Source organism: Saccopteryx leptura, chromosome 13, assembly GCF_036850995.1.
Source record: "Saccopteryx leptura isolate mSacLep1 chromosome 13, mSacLep1_pri_phased_curated, whole genome shotgun sequence".
Classification (NCBI taxonomy): Eukaryota; Metazoa; Chordata; class Mammalia; order Chiroptera; family Emballonuridae; genus Saccopteryx; species Saccopteryx leptura.
The window spans coordinates 53,956,934-53,977,984 of record NC_089515.1 but is presented as its reverse complement, the minus strand read 5'-3'; the positions used below and the strand labels follow the sequence as shown (position 1 = coordinate 53,977,984).

At 55.7% G+C, this 21,051-nt stretch overlaps 1 protein-coding gene across 1 annotated transcript in view; it reads right to left on the bottom strand.

Annotated features, from left to right (window-relative positions):
- ALDH1A3 (aldehyde dehydrogenase 1 family member A3) overlaps positions 1–21,051 on the bottom strand; it is a 40,196-nt gene that overhangs the window by 4,485 nt on the left and 14,660 nt on the right. The window contains exons 5-11 of the mRNA XM_066354883.1: positions 20,394–20,455; positions 19,094–19,222; positions 17,466–17,579; positions 15,011–15,113; positions 9,858–10,042; positions 3,361–3,525; positions 1,451–1,608 (exon numbers count right to left, since the gene is read on the bottom strand). Of these exons, the coding sequence (XP_066210980.1) occupies positions 1,451–1,608; positions 3,361–3,525; positions 9,858–10,042; positions 15,011–15,113; positions 17,466–17,579; positions 19,094–19,222; positions 20,394–20,455 (916 nt within the window). The remainder of the gene's footprint in view (positions 1–1,450; positions 1,609–3,360; positions 3,526–9,857; positions 10,043–15,010; positions 15,114–17,465; positions 17,580–19,093; positions 19,223–20,393; positions 20,456–21,051) is intronic.

Here is a 21,051-nt window from a genome sequence, read left to right as displayed (position 1 = left end):
GACATCCACACACTGGGCTAACACTCTACCACTGAGCCAACCAGCCGGGGACCCATCCATCTTTAAGCATCTAATACTCTCTTTACAACAAGGAGAAGGAAATCTGTGGAAATTATTGGAGAAACAGGGATTTTCATGCATACTCTGCACAGAAGCACGAGCTGCTAATAGACTCAGAGTAAAAAAAAAAAAAGAAAAAAGCCAGAGGGAGTGAAGTCCAAGGGGTAGAGCACACAGTGGTCAAGGTCACAGGTACCAGAGCTCGGATGACGGGCTCTGAGCTCCACTCTACTATGTGCTTGCTCGCCGCGTGACCCCGGGGCAGGTCACTCCATCTCTCTGTGTCTGCGTCCCCGTGTGGATGAGAGGAAGACAATGACAGTCCCTGTCTCCCGTGGTGGTTGTGAGGACCCCCAGCAGAGCAAAGGCCCCTAGTAAACAACGGCACAGAGCTCGCTGTTGAGAGGAGTCGGGAAGCTAGCAAGCCCGCCGGCCACCCAGGACGGCGCCACGCCCCCCGCCACTCACCAGACAGTGCAGGACTCTAACGCAGACGCCACGCCCCCCACCACTCACCAGACAGTGCCAGACTCCAACGCAGACGCCACGCCCCCCGCCACTCACCAGACAGTGCCGGACTCTAACGCAGACGCCACGCCCCCCACCACTCACCAGACAGTGCCAGACTCCAATGCAGATGCCACGCCCCCCGCCACTCACCAGACAGTGCAGGACTCTAACGCAGACGCCAGGCCCCCCACCACTCACCAGACAGTGCCAGACTCCAATGCAGACGCCACGCCCCCCCCCTCCCCCCGCCACTCACCAGACAGTGCCGGACTCCAATGCAGACGCCACGCCCCCCGCCACTCACCAGACAGTGCCGGACTCCAATGCAGATGCCACGCCCCCCGCCACTCACCAGACAGTGCCGGACTCTAACGCAGATGCCACGCCCCCTGCCACACACCAGACAGTGCCAGACTCCAATGCAGACGCCACGCCCCCTGCCACACACCAGACAGTGCCAGACTCCAATGCAGATGCCACGCCCCCCGCCACTCACCAGACAGTGCCCGACTCTAACGCAGGCGCCACGCCCCCCACCACTCACCAGACAGTGCCCGACTCCAACGCAGACGTCACGCCCCCCACCACTCACCAGACAGTGCCCGACTCCAACGCAGACGTCACGCCCCCCACCACTCACCAGACAGTGCCAGACTCCAACGCAGACGTCACGCCCCCCACCACTCACCAGACAGTGCCCGACTCCAACGCAGACGTCACGGCCCCCACCACTCACCAGACAATGCCAGACTCCAATGCAGACGCCACGCCCCCCACCACTCACCAGACAGTGCCGGACTCTAACGCAAACGCCACGCCCCCCGCCACTCACCAGACAGTGCCCGACTCTAGCGCAGACGCCACGCCCCCCGCCACTCACCAGACAGTGCCCGACTCTAGCGCAGACGCCAGCTTCAGAGCTTTGTCCAGGTTCTTCGTGAACACTGCTGCCGTGAGCCCGTATTCCAAGCTGTTGGCTCTTTTGATCACTTCATCGATGGTTTTGAACTTCAGTATTGGCTGCACCGGCCCAAAAATCTGTGATTAATTGCAAGGATGGCAGTGAGAGGCATGTTGCCATAAACACACGTGTACCCTGAACAGGTATTTCCTTGTTGTGTGCCTTACTTTTCTTTTCTTTTCTTTTCTTTTCTTTTCTTTTCTTTTCTTTTCTTTTCAGAGACAGAGAGAGAGTCAGAGAGAGGGATAGACAGGGACAGACAGACAGAAACAAAGAGATGAGAAGCATCAATCATTAGTTTTTCGTTGTGACACCTTAGTTGTTCATTGATTGCTCTCTCACATGTGCCTTGATCGTAGGCCTTCAGCAGACCAGTAACCCCTTGCTTGAGCCAGCGACCTTGGGTCCAAGCTGGTGAGCCTTGCTCAAACCAGATGAGCCCATGCTCAAGCTGGCGACCTCGGGGTCTCGAACCTGGGTCCTCCACTTCCCAGTCCGACGCTCTATCCATTGCGCCACCACCTGGTCAGGCTGTGTGACTTTCTTTATACCCTACGTATTCATGGGCATGAAAAAACCAAACCATGAGCGGACAAGAAAGCATGTCCAAGGACATGCTTTTTAGCTACGCGGTAGTTAAAATTGGAAGGGAAGGGTTCAAATGAAACAAACAAGAGATCAGAACCCGAAGTCTCTGTTGGGTTTCAGAGCTCTCGTCATGGGGGCCTCCAACAAGCCCCAGCCCTCAAATTTTGGAGGGGCCCCTGTGAACTGGGATGCCCAAAGGACAAAACCTTGGACATTTTCCTTTGGGAAGTTGTCTCGAAAGGTGTTTCCAGGCGCAGTCGAGAGACGTTGTGCCCTGACCTCTGGGAGCTGTGTTTTCTACAAACCAAGACGTCTTGCTGTGTTTCCGTAAAACTCTCAAGGGAGAGCGTTGACCGCACAGCAAAGCAAAGGAATAGAAAGAGCTAAAGGCTGGACATGTGAAGGTAATGTGGAAAGGAGCTTGCCATTGATTCAATATTCAGCATGACCCCCTGAAAACCTCCCCAGGGTCCCAAGGAGCTCTTATAGTGGGGAGGTTTTGAGAGCCGGGTCTTCCGCCACTTTGGTAGTGTTTGTTACCCATAAAAATCTCAGGAAGCAAATCTATGACATGCCTGCCCAGGAAGCCCTTGGCCATGATCAGCCTTTCAGGTGTCCCCAAAGGTCACATCCCAGGGTCCAATCACTAGAGACCCGGGCGGGAACCGGCTTCCGTCTAGTTTTCATAGCGGACATGAAAAGACAAAATTAGAGGTAAGACTCTTATGGGGTCTCCTTCATTTTCACCATTTCCAAGGATACCCGTGATGGAAAATTTCAGAGACTTCAATCCGTGACACTTTTTTTGGTGATGAACACGTTGTTACGTTCAGTCTGGGAGACTGAACTTAGCTTTGGGCCCTAAATCCTGGGGAAACCCACAGGGGGCAAGAAGGGCCTCTCCATCCCAGATGAGTTAGAAGACAGAAGAGGGACTGACGTTCTCTAGAGATGAGGAGAGATGAGCAGAAAGGAGGGTTAGGACGTACTCTGTGCACTGTGTGCAGGGCTAAGGATTTCCAGAGGCAGGGGTGGGGGGTGGGGATGATGATAAGACAGCTTCTCTAAGGACCCCAACAGAGAGGGAAAAGGATACCACAGATGGAAAGCCGCCCCCTTCACAAAGGCATCTGGGATCACTGAGCCCGAGAGAAGACCCCCCGAGTGAGGGCTAGTCCCCCCTGACCCCCAACTCAGAACCGGGCTCTGTGGGCACAGCTTTTCCTGCAGCCCCTCAGTACCTCCTCCTTGGCAATCCGCATGCTGTCCGTCACCTCCGAGAAGACGGTGGGTTTGATGAAGAGGCCCCTGTCTTCCATGGCCGAGCCCCCACACTCCAGCTTGGCTCCCTCCTTCTTCCCGCTCTCGATCAGGTCGAGGATTTTGTCGAACTGGTTTTGGTCGATCTACAAAACATGACGGAGAGAAAAGCTTCCATCATCTGCGCAGCAGCTGCCGCCTGACACCTCCGCCGACCGTCAGCAGGGTCGGCTTCCGCTGTCTCACCCTTCCACGTTCCTGACAAATCGTAACTCATGGAACAAACGTGCCTCGGATGCAGCTGTTCCCGGATATAGAAATCTAGGCTCTGGACCTGGCCGGTTGGCTCAGTGGTAGAGCGTCGGCCTGGCGTGCGGGGGACCCGGGTTCGATTCCCGGCCAGGGCACATAGGAGAAGCGCCCATCTGCTTCTCCACCCCTCCCCCTCTCCTTCCTCTCTGTCTCTCTCTTCCCCTCCCGCAGCCAAGGCTCCATTGGAGCAAAGATGACCCGGGTGCTGGGGATGGCTCCTTGGCCTCTGCCCCAGGCGCTAGAGTGGCTCTGGTCGCGGCAGAGCGATGCCCCGGAGGGGCAGAGCATCGCCCCCTGGTGGGCAGAGCGTCGCCTCTGGTGGGCGTGCCGGGTGGATCCCGATCGGGCGCATGCGGGAGTCTGTCTGACTGTCTCTCCCCGTTTCCAGCTTCAGAAAAATACAAAAAAAAAAAAAAAAAGAAAATAAAAAAAAAGAAATCTAGGCTCTCTGGAGCAGGAGAGGGCTGGGCGGGGAGGCTCAACTCGTCCTCGCCAGGTGTGGGGTTTATTCATACGTCGGACCCTCCATGCGGTGAAGCAGATCCATGGGTGAAATAAGACCTGAGACAGTCTGATTATTTGTTCTCTTAAGTGGTCATAGCCTGCTAGGGCTCCAGATTCAGCAAATAAAACCACAGGATGCCCAGTTACATGTGAGTCTCTGGAAAAGACAAGGAATGATTTATCTGGTGGAAGCATCTCCCAAACAGTCTTTGGGAGATACACCTATGCTAAAAAATGTATTCACTATTTCGTTGAATTTCAAACCCAACTGGGTGCCACGTGTTTAATCTGGCCAGGCCGTGCCCGACTCACAAGGCACCGTGGATCAGGGTAGCTGGTACTGGAATTCCCCGTCTGTGGCACAGAGGAGAATCAGGAAGGAAAGCTGGGCCCCCCCTCACTCAGCATTCCTGGAAACAGAATGGATGGGGCTCAAGGTGGGGTGGATGGGCTGCTTCTTGGTTGGTGGGGAGCCAGCCCATCAGAAAGGGTCTACCGCCTGACCAGCCGGTGGTGCAGTGGATAGAGCGTTGGACTGGGATATGGAGGACCCAGGTTCGAGACCCCGAGGTCGCCAGCTTGAGCGCAGGCTCATCTGGTTTAAGCAAGGCTCACCAGCTTGAGCCCAATGTCACTGGCTTGAGCAAGGGGTCACTCGGTCTGCTGTAGCCCCCGTGGTCAAGGCACATCTGAGAAATCAGTCAATGAACAACTAAGGAGCCGCAACGAAGAATTGATGCTTCTCATCTCTCTCCCTTCCTGTCTGTCTGTCCCTATCTGTCCCTCTCTCTGTCTCTGCCAAAAAGAAAGGGTCTACCGTCTGGCACCTTATCTAGGGGGTACCCCCGGGCCAGGCTGTCCCCTGTACCTACAGGCTAACACCCAGCTTGTACCCAACCTTTGGGAGGCTGTCTCACTTCTGGTCCTTTTTCCTGAATCTGTGGGAAACCTGGGCCTGCCCGTGACCTTGCCACTCATGCCCTCTTCTCTCCTCGACGGGGGAGAGAGACAGCTTGGATAGGTTTGCTATAGCTGAGATTTTTAGATAGAAAATCTGGTTTCATTTAAACAACTTTAAGTAAAATAACTAACTAAATAAATAAATAGGCAGGCGATGGTGTGTCACCAAGGAACAGGTTGCCTTTAGTAGAAGGGACAGGCCTAAATCACACATGCCCTAGGACCAGTCTTTTCATGAAGTGGGGGCCACGTGTTCAATCCCCAAGTGGGATCCGTACCTCACACCTTCTACCGAAATAAATTCCCAAAGACTTAACCCTTCACGAAGAATGAAAGTATAGACGTTTTCAAATTCTCTTACGTGGGAGGAGGCCTCCGTGAACTCAGAAGGCCGTGCTACAACTCAGAATCCAGAAGCCTACAAAATGACACTGGTAAATTTGTGTATGAAAAAAAAAGAAAAAGAAAAAAAGAAAAACCAAGCAACAACATCATAAGCAAAATCAAAGAGCCGAAGATAATGGGAAAACAACTGACCAGTCAGATCATAGAAACAGCCACTCACCCTGGCCGGTTGGCTCAGCGGTAGAGCGTCGGCCTAGCGTGCGGAGGACCCGGGTTCGATTCCCGGCCAGGGCACACAGGAGAAGCGCCCATTTGCTTCTCCACCCCTCCGCCGCACTTTCCTCTCTGTCTCTCTCTTCCCCTCCCGCAGCCAAGGCTCCATTGGAGCAAAGATGGCCCGGGCGCTGGGGATGGCTCTGTGGCCTCTGCCCCAGGCGCTAGAGTGGCTCTGGTCGCAATATGGCGACGCCCAGGATGGGCAGAGCATCGCCCCATGGTGGGCGTGCCGGGTGGATCCCGGTCAGGCGCATACGGGAGTCTGTCTGACAGTCTCTCCCCGTTTCCAGCTTCAGAAAAATGAAAAAAAAAAAAAAAAGAAAAAAAAAAGAAACAGCCACTCACTCTAGCACGTAAAGAGTTCTTAGAGGTGATGAGAACAATGGTGAGCAATACCATAGCAACACAGGCAAACTGTGTGCACAGCGGAACGAAAAGGAGCTACAGATGGCTTTGGAACATATGATAAGATGCTCTGCCTTACTCATGACAAGAGGGACCATGTAGGCAAAAGCCAAGCGAGACACCGTTTTTCCCTGTCAGATGGGCAAAAAGACACAGGCTGTTTGTAAGCCGGGAGAAACAGACAAGCTCCTCCAAGGGTGGTAGGTGCGTAAGTTGATTCCTCCTCTTGGACAGTAATTTGACAATGCTTGCCGACGCGGACACATGGGATTTCACTCAGCAACAAGTTTCCCACTCGGGGGACTTGTCCCGTGGATCCCCTGGGACATATGTGCAAGGACAGACTCGGTGGCATTGTATGTGAGTGCAGACACCCACGGGTTCATTTGAACATGTCACTGGGGTTCTGGTGGATTCACAAGGCAGCGTTCTCTATGCACGTGAGGAAGGAGAAGGTAGGTTCCCATGGACTTGTGAAGAATGCTCTTCAAGTTTCTTGTGAGGGGACAAAAATGGAGGTGCAGAACAGTTCAGATAGCACAGTCATGTTCTGGGTAGAAACTGGGGCATCAGGACACACGTTCACGTGTGATTGTACTGGACACACGGAGGAGGGAGGACACGGGAGAGCAGGGTAAGAACCAGCATCAGGACACATGTTCACATGTGATTGTACTGGACACACGGGAAAGGGAGGACACGGGAAAGCAGGGTAAGAACCAGCATCAGGACACACGTGCACATGTGATTGTACTGGACACACGGGAAAGGGAGGACACGGGAGAGCAGGGTAAGAACCAGCATGAGGAGTGACCTTCACAGGTGTGTTGAGTTTGGACCCAAGTGGATGTCCTTCTACTTAAAAAGTAATTCCATACTGTCATTCCAACTGCCATAGTGATATCTCACCTTCTATCTGGGCCAACCAAGTTTGGGGTGAAAAGTGGCAGGCGTGACTCTCACCTCCTTCAGGGAGGCCACGGGGGTTTTCCGTGCATCATCCAACTACAGGTTTTGGGTGGCTGCTGGCCACGGATGACCAGGCCCCATGCCCGGCTGTCTTGCAGGCCCTACGAGGTCCTTACGGAAACCCTACACATCCAGACTCCACTTTCCCCGGTGGGGGCCTCCACTTTCCCCGGTGGGGTCATGTGAACACGTTTAAATCTAATGATCCTCCACCAGAGACGTTGGCTAGTGCCGTGCAGGGCAGGAGGGGGAGAGCCTGCGGAAGTGAAGCCACAGCCGGCACAGGGGCACAGAGCCAGAGACACACGCCCCGAAGGACCCGCAGAGGGCTGCACTTGCCCCCCTCGCCCAGGGGGTTGGGAGGAAGGACGCCAGATCGGTCCCACCAGGTGGCCTGCGTGATGTTTACGCGTGCCACCTTGTTGCTCAGTTGCCAAATACACTGGAGTGATTTCTGCAGCGTTCCCGGGAGCGGTTTGCCTGCCATGAGCATGGATCTAGGTCAGCAAGCAGTTTTATAGGCATGAGACAGACCGAACTGTTTAGACAGCTGTAAGTCTTCCCAGAGTTTAAAAAGAAGAAGAAGAAGAAGAAAAAAAATCTCATTACCGTAGATGAAAAAGCACTTTGGGAGAAGGGGGAAAAAAGTATCCAACGGCATCCTGAAATAATACGCGGAGATCGGACGGCCTCAGCGAGCTTTGGAAAGGGGCTTTTGGCAGCAGAGGCATCAAAAGCCTCTGAGGGCATCAGTGCCCGGGCTGCTTGGAGCAGCCCCCCTTGGAAGAGGTTTCCACAGCTGCTTCAGAAGTCGAGCCCAGACGGGGCCTTGGAGCCAGATGGATGCAGAATGAGGGGCAGGAACTTTCCTAGCGTACTGGGTCAGCTCACGGAGTTTCCCCAGGGGCCCTGGATTCGCTTTAAAAGCCCAGCGGATGTGTCGATGACTCTGTGGCGCTGTTTGTATTCTGAGCTGAAACCCAACCAAGGCCGCCTGACGGGTGTGGTGTCACTGACAGGTCGGGGAGTGTTGGCCACGAGCTGAGAGCCTTCTGTCCACCGGGGTCCTATGACATCAGAGCCACGGAAGGGGTGGTGGGCCCCATGGCCAGAACGTGCCTCTTTCACGGGGGGGCCCTGCCTCCTCCTGTCCCCAGCCAGAGCACCCCCAACGGGTAAAGCAAGACCTGATCGAAATGGCCCAGTCCTCCCTGGATCAGGGAGCCTGTCATCGAATGCTTCCTGCTTTAAAGATAAATACATAAATAAAAACTCATTCACCCTGGCCGGTTGGCTCAGTGGTAGAGCGTCGGCCTGGCGTGCAGAAGTCCCAGGTTCGATTCCTGGCCAGGGCACACAGGAGAAGCGCCCATTTGCTTCTCCACCCTCCCCCTCTCCTTCCTCTCTGTCTCTCTCTTCCCCTCCTGCAGCTAAGACTCCATTGGAGCAAAGATGGCCCGGGCGCTGGGGATGGCTCTGTGGCCTCTGCCTCAGGCGCTAGAGTGGCTCTGGTCGCAACATAGCGACGCCCCAGAGGGGCAGAGCATCGCCCCCTGGTGGGCAGAGCGTCGCCCCTGGTGGGCGTGCCGGGTGGATCCCGGTCGGGCGCATGCGGGAGTCTGTCTGACTGTCTCTCCCCGTTTCCAGCTTCAGAAAAATACAAAACAAAAATAAACAAACAAAAAAAACCTCATTCAGTGCCTTGAGATTTTTCAAAGGCGTCGTGGATTACCCCCATTTTCCACGTCGAGGAAACTGAGGTTTGAAGGGAGCCTGTGACAGTCGTAAGGTCACAGAGCCCAAGCTGGACCTGGCCCAGACCCACGGCTTCCCGTGTCAACACGCGGTTCTCCCATGTGGTGGGTCAGAGGCGTGTGGATGAGTCCTGACATGTGATTTTGAAACTCTGTGGGCCGGGGCTGGATTTTGGCTACCGGCAAAGCGGGCTGCCACCGAGCTCTATGTCAGGAATGCCCAGGGTGGGCAGGCTGCCCCCTTTCAAATACTCATCCACGGGCTACTGGACTGCGTAATTAGGAAGAAACCGATACAGGATGTGCCCTTGGAAAGTGGTTACAAAACCCTGTGGCTACCATCATCCTCATCCTGTTGCTGGCTTCTCGAACCAAGCCCACACTCCCCCGCCCTGCCCACCGAGCTCTCTGCCCTGGGGTCGCGTGGTTTCTGATGGCCGCCTTGTCCTGTAACGCACACGGGCATGAGGGCCTCTGAGCTGAGGCCACCAGCTCCGGGCACTGCCCCTGCCTGGGCGCTGTGGCCTTTCGGCCATGGTTACAAACTCTCCTTGCAGGGAGACCAGCCAGCCTCTGCCTACGGCTCCCTCCTGAGCACGCTGGTGGCTCAGAGCAGAGGCAGTCCGCTGGCTGGCGGGGGCGGGCACGTGGCCTTCGGAGCTGGGAACACCCCTCTCCTGGCGAGGTCCTGAGCCTGGCATTCTTTTTTGCTGAAAAAAGCAAGACTCTGTGTGTGTGTCCGGCCCTGTTTCAAAACCCCACTGAGAGCCGATGGAATCGTACTGTTGGTCCGTGGTATAAACAAAAGCTTGGCATTGGGGGGGGGGCGACATGTCCCCCCCCCCGGCTTTGGGAAGGACCCTGGAAGCACAGAGCACCAGAGCGGCCCCAGCCAGGCTCCGGGGGGCTGCCCGGTTCAGTTCCCAGACACGCGCCACGCATCAGGAGGTTACCTGGGGCCCCTGCTCTGTCCTGACGTCAAAGGGGTCTCCGAAGGGCCGTTTGTTGGCGCACTCCACGCTCCTCCTGACAAACTCGTTGTAGACTTGCTCTTCCACGAACACCCTGGAGGCGGCTGTGCAGCATTGGCCCTGGTTGAAGAACACTCCCTGGTGGGCACACTCCACTGCCAAGTCCACTGGAGGGAGGGAGGGAGGGAGAGGGGGGAGGGGGCGGGGGCCAGAGGAAGCGATTAAGTCGTTAGGGAAGGACTGGCCACAGCTGCAACTCTAATTGCCCACACAAGGGAAAACAGGCTCTGGGACTTCAGAAATTAATTCTGTTCTCGGCATTTTCCCCTAACACAGAGGAACGGAGGAAAAGGACTCCTGGCTCCGCTGAGTTTGAGGTCCCGTCTACAGGACTTCTCAGTGTCTTGACTCTGTGAACGCACAAACAAAAGTTGTCATCTCACTTGCCCAGGTGACCCACTCCCTTTTTTGGAGGACTAGTGTCCTTTTAGAAGGACCTCTGCTAAGTATAGATAGATGTAGGTCAACTGGCAAGAACTTTTAAAGGAGACTATATTTCCCACCTTGTGCAACAGAGGTGTCTTGTTAAGTTACTATGACACCACGTAGGAGTTATAAGAGTTAAAAAAAAAAAAAAGGGAGAGGGAAAAGCTGCCTCACTGATGGTGGCACAGTGGATAGAGCGTCTAACTGGGATGCAGAGGACCCAGGTTCGAAACCCCGAGGTCGCTGGCTTGAGTGTGGGCTCACCCAGATTGAGCGCAGGCTCACCAGCTTGAGCACAGGATCGCTGGTTTGAGTGTGGCGTCATAGACATGACCGCATGGTTGCTGGCTTGAAGCCCAAGGTCACTGGCTTGAGCAAGAGGTCACTCGCTCTGCTATAGCCCCCTGGTCAAGGCACATATGAGAAAGCAATTAATGAACAACTAAGGAACCGCAACTACAAGTTGATGCTTCTCATCTCTCTCCCTTCCTCTCTCTCTCTCTCTCTCTCTCTCTCTCTCTCATAAAAAGAGGGAAACCACTGATTTTGTCTGACAAGGTCTGAATCTGGATTGCACAGCTGATGCTGAATTAAAACCAGGTACTGAAACTGGGGGGGGGGGGAGAGAAGGTGCTTTTAGTAAGTGAGATCTTTGGTGACCTCCATACAGGTACGAATGGTCAGTGGGCGCCGTCTACGTTCAGTGCTCCACGGAGTTTTCAGCGCCCTCCCAACCACCCCACTTCAGCTTTCCTCTGCAAAGATCAAAACCAAGGACCTCCAGGCACGGGCAAATGACCTACCCACCGACAGCCAGCCTTGCTCTGGGGGTAACTCTGAGAAACGCCGCCCTTGACTCTGAGAACCAGACCGTGGCTAACTGGCTTCTGTTTGAGTCGTGGCGGGAGCAGGCGAGCATCATCAGCTGCTTGCCCCGCCCCGCACCCCACCCCACCCCACACCCCTGCCCGTCATGTCAACTTAAAAATGCCCTTCCTCCAAAATCATTCATTTCCCGAGGGGAGCGGGGTTGTGGCTGCAGGGGTGGGGGCAGCATGTTGATATCATGCCTGAGATGCCAGTTACATCAGGGTTTAATTTGGTGGACTGGCACTGCCCACACAAATGGGAGAGGGCCATGGAGGGTGTTTACGACCCTCCCTTGTCCAACCAACCCTCAAGCAGAAGGAGCCTTGTGTCCTGGCTGTTGTTAAACTAAGAAAACGAGCTCAGGTGCTGATGGGGTGCCTAGATACGGTGACACTTGGCAAAACAGGAAGGAGTCCTGGCTCCTTAGGACTGGCGTTGGGAACTCCGAATGTGGGTCACACTGGGGCGACACCCATGCGGCTCCAGGGACCATTACGCTCTAAATGGTGCCTCCACAGGGAGTACCAACTCAGGCAATAATAAAATAATAATAATAATAATAATAATAATAATAATAAAATAATGAATAAGCAGCCCATTTGCTCAGTTTTCTCCACCACCGAAAGTCAGTTTCAAGGAGAGGAAGTGGTATCAGTCATTCACACCTTAGAGAGAAATAGCGCCAGGGTCATTTTTCTCTCAGGGATATTTGCAAGTCCGACCTTATCTGAGTGGGGAGTGGAAGGTTCTGTTCTTCAGGCAAGAAATTTCTGTCAGCGATGATGCAGGCGAGGGGAGGCTACGCTTTGCAAGACATAAATTGCCACTAAGCTGCTGGGCAGAGTGGGTTTGCCAGGGCAGAACGAGAAGAGGCAGACAACACCCAGACCAGGGGGGTATTTTTTTTAAGGGTCAGCCACCACCGTCCTCCCCTGATTTGTCAGGCCTGAGACAAGGAAGGAAAAAAACATCTCAAGTCTTCGGAGAGCCTGAAATCCCTACAAGGAATACTGGCTTGGCGGGTAGAATGTCATTTAACTCCCGTGAGAGGGACATACCTGCCCTGTTCCCTCCCTTCCCGCTCAGGGGCCTCGAGAAGAAACTGACCTTGTCCTGATGGCTCCCGCCCGCCCTGCTCTGCGGGGAAGGGGAGGAAAGCTTAATCTTGAAGGGCCCTGGAGAAAGATCTAAGACACACCTCCCTCCAGGGGAGGTCTCTGTCTGCCATAAAGCTGGTGACTCATCTGCCCAAGGTCCAAAAGCGTCCCCATGGAGTGTGTGCACGCGTGAACGTGTGTGCGTGTTCCAGGTGGTTCTGGATGTGGCCCAGGAAGCTGAGAGAGACCTCTGACCCCCCCGAGAGCCCAGCAGAGCCCCAGGTGGTTCCGGATGTGGCCCAGGAAGCTGAGAGAGACTTCTGAACCCCCCGAAAGCCCAGCAGAGCCCCAGGTGGTTCTGGATGTGGCCCAGGAAGCTGAGAGAGACCTCTGAACCCCCCCCCACCCGAGAGCCCAGCAGAGCCCCAGGTGGTTCCGGATGTGGCCCAGGAAGCTGAGAGAGACCTCTGAACCCCCCGAGAGCCCAGCAGAGCCCCAGGTGGTTCCGGATGTGGCCCAGGAAGCTGAGAGAGACCTCTGAACCCCCCGAAAGCCCAGCAGAGCCCCAGGTGGTTCCGGATGTGGCCCAGGAAGCTGAGAGAGACCTCTGAATCCCCCGAGAGCCCAGCAGAGCCCCAGGTGGTTCCGGATGTGGCCCAGGAAGCTGAGAGAGACCTCTGAACCCCCCGAGAGCCCAGCAGAGCCCCAGGTGGTTCCGGATGTGGCCCAGGAAGCTGAGAGAGACCTCTGAACCCCCGGAGAGCCCAGCAGAGCCCCAGGTGGTTCCGGATGTGGCCCAGGAAGCTGAGAGAGACCTCTGAACCCCCGGAGAGCCCAGCAGAGCCCCAGGTGGTTCCGGATATGGCCCAGGAAGCTGAGAGAGACCTCTGAATCCCCCGAGAGCCTAGCAGAGCCCCAGGTGGTTCCGGATATGGCCCAGGAAGCTGAGAGAGACCTCTGAATCCCCCGAGAGCCTAGCAGAGCCCCAGGTGGTTCTGGATGTGGCCCAGGAAGCTGAGAGAGACCTCTGAATCCCCCGAAAGCCCAGCAGAGCCCCAGGTGGTTCCGGATGTGGCCCAGGAAGCTGAGAGAGACCTCTGAATCCCCCGAGAGCCTAGCAGAGCCCCAGGTGGTTCCGGATGTGGCCCAGGAAGCTGAGAGAGACCTCTGAACCCCCCGAAAGCCCAGCAGAGCCCCAGGTGGTTCCGGATGTGGCCCAGGAAGCTGAGAGAGACCTCTGAACCCCCCGAGAGCCCAGCAGAGCCCCAGGTGGTTCCGGATGTGGCCCAGGAAGCTGAGAGAGACCTCTGAACCCCCCGAGAGCCCAGCAGAGCCCCAGGTGGTTCCGGATGTGGCCCAGGAAGCTGAGAGAGACCTCTGAACCCCCCGAGAGCCCAGCAGAGCCCCAGGTGGTTCCGGATGTGGCCCAGGAAGCTGAGAGAGACCTCTGAACCCCCCGAGAGCCCAGCAGAGCCCCAGGTGGTTCCGGATGTGGCCCAGGAAGCTGAGAGAGACTTCTGAACCCCCCGAAAGCCCAGCAGAGCCCCAGGTGGTTCCGGATGTGGCCCAGGAAGCTGAGAGAGACCTCTGAATCCCCCGAGAGCCCAGCAGAGCCCCAGGTGGTTCCGGATGTGGCCCAGGAAGCTGAGAGAGACCTCTGAATCCCCCGAGAGCCCAGCAGAGCCCCAGGTGGTTCCGGATGTGGCCCAGGAAGCTGAGAGAGACCTCTGAATCCCCCGAGAGCCCAGCAGAGCCCCAGGTGGTTCCGGATGTGGCCCAGGAAGCTGAGAGAGACCTCTGAACCCCCGGAGAGCCCAGCAGAGCCCCAGGTGGTTCCGGATGTGGCCCAGGAAGCTGAGAGAGACCTCTGAACCCCCGGAGAGCCCAGCAGAGCCCCAGGTGGTTCCGGATATGGCCCAGGAAGCTGAGAGAGACCTCTGAATCCCCCGAGAGCCTAGCAGAGCCCCAGGTGGTTCCGGATATGGCCCAGGAAGCTGAGAGAGACCTCTGAATCCCCCGAGAGCCTAGCAGAGCCCCAGGTGGTTCTGGATGTGGCCCAGGAAGCTGAGAGAGACCTCTGAATCCTCCGAGAGCCCAGCAGAGCCCCAGGTGGTTCTGGATGTGGCCCAGGAAGCTGAGAGAGACCTCTGACCCCCCCGAGAGCCCAGCAGAGCCCCAGGTGGTTCCGGATGTGGCCCAGGAAGCTGAGAGAGACCTCTGAACCCCCCGAGAGCCCAGCAGAGCCCCAGGTGGTTCCGGATGTGGCCCAGGAAGCTGAGAGAGACCTCTGAACCCCCCGAGAGCCCAGCAGAGCCCCAGGTGGTTCCGGATGTGGCCCAGGAAGCTGAGAGAGACCTCTGAACCCCCCGAGAGCCCAGCAGAGCCCCAGGTGGTTCCGGATGTGGCCCAGGAAGCTGAGAGAGACCTCTGAACCCCCCGAGAGCCCAGCAGAGCCCCAGGTGGTTCCGGATGTGGCCCAGGAAGCTAAGAGAGACCTCTGAACCCCCCGAGAGCCCAGCAGAGCCCCAGGTGGTTCCGGATGTGGCCCAGGAAGCTGAGAGAGACCTCTGAACCCCCCGAGAGCCCAGCAGAGCCCCAGGTGGTTCCGGATGTGGCCCAGGAAGCTGAGAGAGACCTCTGAACCCCCCGAGAGCCCAGCAGAACCCCACAGCAGAGACTCACAGTCGGCATCGGCACACACGATGCAGGGGTTCTTCCCCCCAAGCTCCAGGGTCACCCTCTTCAGGTTGCTCCGAGAAGCAGCTTCTTTAACCATCTTCCCGACCTTCGTTATAAAAAACCAGACCAGATTATTACACCTTGGACATGCCCAGATGTGACCCAGATGTTTGTCCCCCTACCCTTGGCTGCTCCCAGCCCCCTGAAACCTTGACATGGCCGGACCCCGCTGTCGGAGCTGCTCCACTTAAAGGGGTGAAGTGGAACCCTTCGGGAGGGCTAGCAACCTGCCCACGGCCACACAGCTGGCTAGTGGAAGAGCCGGCCACTCCCCTGTCCTGGTGGCCACGCCACCTGGTGGCAGCAGGCCTGTCCAGCTAGTCTGAGCAACGTCTTTAGGGGGTCAACGGGCAGCTCCTGTGCCCCTCCCTAGTGAGGGAGGTCTTTCTGTTGGGTTCTTGGGTATAATCGGAGGGAGCCTCTGAGAATTCGGGACTTAGGGAAACTGACCTTCAGGATGAGGAGTCAATTCTAGGGAAACAATCCTAAGGCTTCCACGGGGGGTGGAGGGGTGAGCGTGCTGGGAGGTCCAGAGGACCACTCCCCAAACTGGGACGCTCCACCTCCCACGTGTCCCTGAATGCACGTGCTGCTGGAGGGGCAGCTTTGGCCCGGGACACCTTGGTGACTTACCTTGGATGACAAGTAAAGCCAGGTGCCATGAAGTCCTTGGTGGGGCTTTTACAGCTGGACCCAGCAGGGAGACCCCACAGAGGGACACAGCAGGGGGACCCAGGGTGGGAAAGCCACTTGGTCCGTAGCATTGACCACCGGGTGAGGGCACTACCTAGCTGGACCCATGAGCAGCCCTAGGGGTGTATGAAGGGGTCAGGGCTTCTCTGCAGAGAAGACAGGCAAGGACAGAGGCGGGGCTGATTTTGCCGTCCAGCAAAGAGACTGGGAAGACGTGGGGACAGCTGGGGAGGGCGGGAGCCGCCCAGCACCTCTCTACCCCTCCGTCTCCCCGGCTGAGCCGCCAGGAACAAAGTGGTTGCTGCCCCATTCAGCGCACTGAGCCCTGCTGGCTGTCACCTGGTTCAACGCCATGCAGGAGCCCGATTCTAGATTCTAGTCGATGGGTCTCTAACAATGCTCATCCTTCCTGGGGCGGGACAGTGCTGTTCAGCTGGCCACAGGAGGGGGCGCTCAGCCTCCCAGCTGAGGGACATTTATTTATTGCAGGGGAGGTATTCATTCACTTATTTACTTAAGCACAGAGGAAGTACTTTCTCATTAAAACTAATGGCACATGCAGATCCACACCTATTAAAGGGGGAACATTCTCATCTCCCTTGATCCCTTGACCCCCACCCAGAGGTGGTCACGCTGAGAGTTTCAGGGGAATCCTTTGCAGACAATTTTGGCTTCTCTTCCCTACACAACTGGACTAATGGGATCACACTGTACACACTCTGCCTATGGTTGGTTCACTTTTTTTGTGTGGTCCAAGGATAGATCAGATCATTGCCCTGGCTATCCACGTCACACGGAAGAAACAGACTGGAAGACATGAATCCTTATAAGATGATTTTCTCTATGTCGCTGCTTTGAAGCGGAATCTCTAAGTCAAAGCGTTACACCTTCAAGTTTGTGGTGGGTACGGCCACAGCGTCCTCCACCACAGGGACAGAGGGTGCCTGTTCTTCCCCTAGTCTCGCTTAGAGCGATGTTTTTGTCCTCATCTGACAGACGGACAGACAAAAATGGAAGAGTCCAATTGTCATTTGAATTCGCGTTTCCCCGATTACTAGGGAACAAGGTTGGGCTTCTGGAGCTTTCGGTATCTCTCTTTTCTGAGTTGCCTACTTTGCCACCCTTCAATTAGTGTTTTTTATTTCTTTTCTTTTTTTTTTTTTTTAGGAGTGCTTTACATATTACAGCTATTAACCCTTGGAGAGCTGCATACCATATTTTTTTGCTCTATAAGACACACCTGACCATAAGACACACCTAGGGTTTCAAGGAGGAAAATAAGAAAAAAAATATTCTGAACCAAATGGTGTGTTAAATATTTAATAAAAATACCATATTTTTTGCTCCATAATACGCACGGGCATTTCCCCCTCCATTTTTGGGGGAAAAAAAGTGCGTCTTATGGAGCAAAAAATACAGTACATTATGGCTGTCCCTCTCCCTACTAGCTGTTTACCTCTCGACTTTCGTTACGATATTGTTTGTCACAAGGATGTTTGGCGTTTTTATTTTATCTTATCTTCCAAAGCTTCTTGGTTTCTAGTAAATATTTAGTTTGGACCCTGGAACCGGTGACTTTTTTTAGTCATCTGTAGATGAAAAGCGCTGTCCAATTCAGAAGGAAAATAAGTCACAGGTTACGAGCCTCCCGAAAGGAAAGCTCACGGGTCCCGAATCACGCAGCGACGGCCAGTGAGAAGGTTACCTCGATGGACCCGGTGAACGCGATCTTGTTGATCTGGGGGTGAGAGGAAATTGCGGCTCCCACTGTGGGCCCGAACCCTGGCACGATGTTCACCACGCCTGGGGGGAACCCCACCTGGGGGGAGAGCAAGATGGCATTCAGGTAAGAGGAGGGACCTGTGTCCACCAGGGGGCCCACACCTGGGCCGAGAGAGCCATGGCTAAGAGATGGCCCCAAGCAGAGGGGCGCTCCCACTGAGAAGGGCCTGGGTCACCCATCCACCCTGGAACCAGTCAGCCGGGGGACTAGGGTGCAGGCTGGGCCAGGGTGAGGCGCACATCCCTCCTTCCAGGAAGCACTTCTCACCCCAAGAAGGCCTCTGAGCAGAAGCAGTGGCTATTCATAGCAGAGTGCTATTCACTCTGTGTGTGTCTGTGTCTGTGTTTGTGTATCTGGGCCGTGTGTTGGGACACAGACACCTTGGTCACAACCTCCAAGGGTCAGAGGCCCCTGCAAAATTTCTCTTCCAAGTGTTCATTTTCATTCCTTAAATCTGCCCCAAGTTCATGCTCCAAATGGCAACACAATGTCACCCCTTCAGCCTTCTCGCTTGCTGAACGTGGGTCACACCACAGCTGGCCCCTTCTTACAGGGGTGGGGGCGCCTTTTCTTTCACACTCAGGCCACATGCTTTGCACACACGAGGCCTCCTGATGAACCAAGAACACACAGTTGAACGAGGTGGGCCGGTGGCGGTGGTGGTGGTGGTGGTGGGGGAGTCTGACCTAAAACTCATTATGTTAGAAAGGTGAGATTTTAGAACACGGTGCCTGAGACTTTAGAGTTTCTAGACACTGTGTTTTGTTTTCTTTTCTTCTTAACAGTTGGGATTTTAGAAACGCTAAGTCACACTAGTTAGGACTCAGTTGTGTCCGACGGCATTTTCAAAGGAAAAGTGACACCTCTGGTCAATTACCAGCTGCCCCAACCAACTTTTCATCTCAGTCGTCAAGGCCGTGGGCCCGATCCTATTAGCTCAGCGGAAAAGTGACACGAACAGGCCTTCTCTCCCACCCCTCTTTCCTTCTTCTACATCTTTGCGACGGAGAAGCTGGGGACACAGTGATGGCACCCTGTTGCCCAGTGTGTCTGGAGGGAGGTGTCCCTTTGGGCTGTTTCTCCCCCCCCCCCCCGAGGGGTGGCTTCCAGGGGACAGAATGATCACCTGCCCAAGAGCAGAGGGCTGGTGAGCCCAGCTGGGTAACGGCCACTCCAGGAGAGCGGCCGCGATCATACGTCCAAGGGGAACAGGAGACCATTTCCTACTCCACAAACGCAAGGCCCAAAGGACCTCCCAAGTGGCTCTCCTGCAAAATTTCCACAGAAAACGTTGGCTCCTGAGGCAGCCCCTCACGAGAGTTAGGGCTCCTCACGCGGCTCGGCGGGAGGCCTGGGGCTCCTTCTCGCTCAGTGACCTCAAACCTGAGAAAGGCCGGGAGGCTGCCCCGTGGGACACAGCTGTGAGCGGGCCAGGCTGCCCCGCATGGCTCAGCTCTGCGAGGCGGCTTTATGTCACGATGGCGGCCTGCCTACCGGGAGTGGGGGGTGTTATTGGGAACACATAATATTTTTCCTTCCGGGCGCCTTACCTCTTGGATCAGAGAGCCGAGGTAGAGGGCGGTGAGGGGTGTCTGCTCGGCCGGCTTCATGACAATAGTGTTCCCACAGCACAGGGCAGGCGCCAACTTCCACACAAGCATCAACAGAGGGAAGTTCCACTGCAACGGGGCACAGGGGAACTTGGGGGACCTGGAGGCACCCAGCTCCCCCGTCCCAGATGCCCCAAAAATGCCTCCGTGGAGGATGCTTGCATTGCACGGTCTAGATCTGGGGTATAAGGGGTAACGTAGGAGTTGGCAACAATCGCGACTGCCTTCCAGCCTGGTGCTTGCGAAATGCATTCTGGGGACTGCTAACAGTTATCCGCCGTGAAGAGGATGCCACTGTATGGGGGCTACCTCCTCTCCTCTGAAGTGCACGAAGCCATCGGCAGGTTAAAGGCCCTGACAAGTCCCGCAGGAGTGAGACCCGCCTCTCCTCGACTCAGACGCCCTGAGAGGCTGTTGTTGTTGTTGGTTTTTTATCTGCTTACAGAATACATACTGATCCCCAGCGAACTGGGGCTTGGTAAAAATTCATTTTGAGAAATGCTTCTCTTTGTCCTTTTTCAACGAGAGAGGCAAGGATACCCAGATCACTGTGTAATAAGCCCAGTGAAAGCTACCGCCCATGGGGCGCTCACTGTGTGCCAGGCGCTGTTTTAAGCATGCCACAAAACTTACCTCACCTGATCCCTTCGTACCAGAACAAGGTGGTCATGTTATCTCTGAGCGACCCGGCACCATGCCAGGCTGCACGCTCACTGCCCAGTGGATTAAGTCCTGGACCCTCGGCAGCCACAGCCCACCGCAAGCTGGGCCCACTCCACCTGTCCCACGGCCCACACTCTCCGTCACCTTCTCCGCCCTCTGAGCTTCAGTCCCGCCTGCTGCCTCGTGGCTGACGCAGCCCAGGCTCTTCCCAGACCTTTGTTCAGCCCACCCCTTCCCTCGGAAAACCCTTCGTCCTGTTGTGTGTTCTTTCTTATCCTTCAAGGCCCACGTAGGACACCGCAGCCCGAGGGGGTGCTGGCCAGGCCAAGCCCCCCCCCCCCCCGTTTGGAATCGTAGTGCCTCTGCTGCCCTCCTGGGGCTGCCGTTCGAGAGCAGGACAGGGCAGGGGCTAAACCGTCTTGACAAGCCTCAAGCATTCATCTCCACACCACAGAGCAAATACTCCACGGACGCGGGTGAGAACGAATCCAAACACACAGGAAATTGGAAATCGGTCCCAAGGGCCCAGAGGGAGTGTGTGTGTGTGTGTGGGGGGGGGGGGGCGGCGTCTACTTACAGGAGTTATGGCGCCGCACACACCTATGGGCTCGTGCCTGGTGAAGCACACCACGTTGTCATCTGCGCAGGGGTGGGGGGTGGGGGGAGACGGACACACACAGAGTGGAAGACACATTAATCGAGAGGCGGGATTTTAAGTAGTGACAAGGCAAGAAACGAACCCAGACGCCCCACGAAAGTGTCAGCTTTACGTCTTGTCAGTGGCTCAATTTCAAAAGCAGAACAGTTTAGAGCAGGGGTCCCCAAACTTTTTACACAGGGGGCCAGTTCACTGTCCCTCAGACCATTGGAGGGCCGGACTATAAAAAGAACTATGAACAAATCCCTATGCACACTGCACATATCTTATTTTAAAGTAAAAAAACAAAACGGGAACAAATACAATATTTAAAATAAAGAACAAGTAAATTTAAATCAACAAACTGACCAATATTTCAATGGGAACTATGCTCCTCTCACTGACCACCAATGAAAGAGGTGCCCCTTCCGGAAGTGCAGCGGGGGCCAGATAAATGGCCTAAGGGGGCCGCATGTGGCCCGCGGGCCGTAGTTTGGGGACCCCTGGTTTAGAGGAAGGATGGGCACAGGCCGTTTCTTGTTGGGGACTTGGGGGGAACGGCTGGAGGCACTGGGCCGGGGCAACCAGGAGGAAGGAA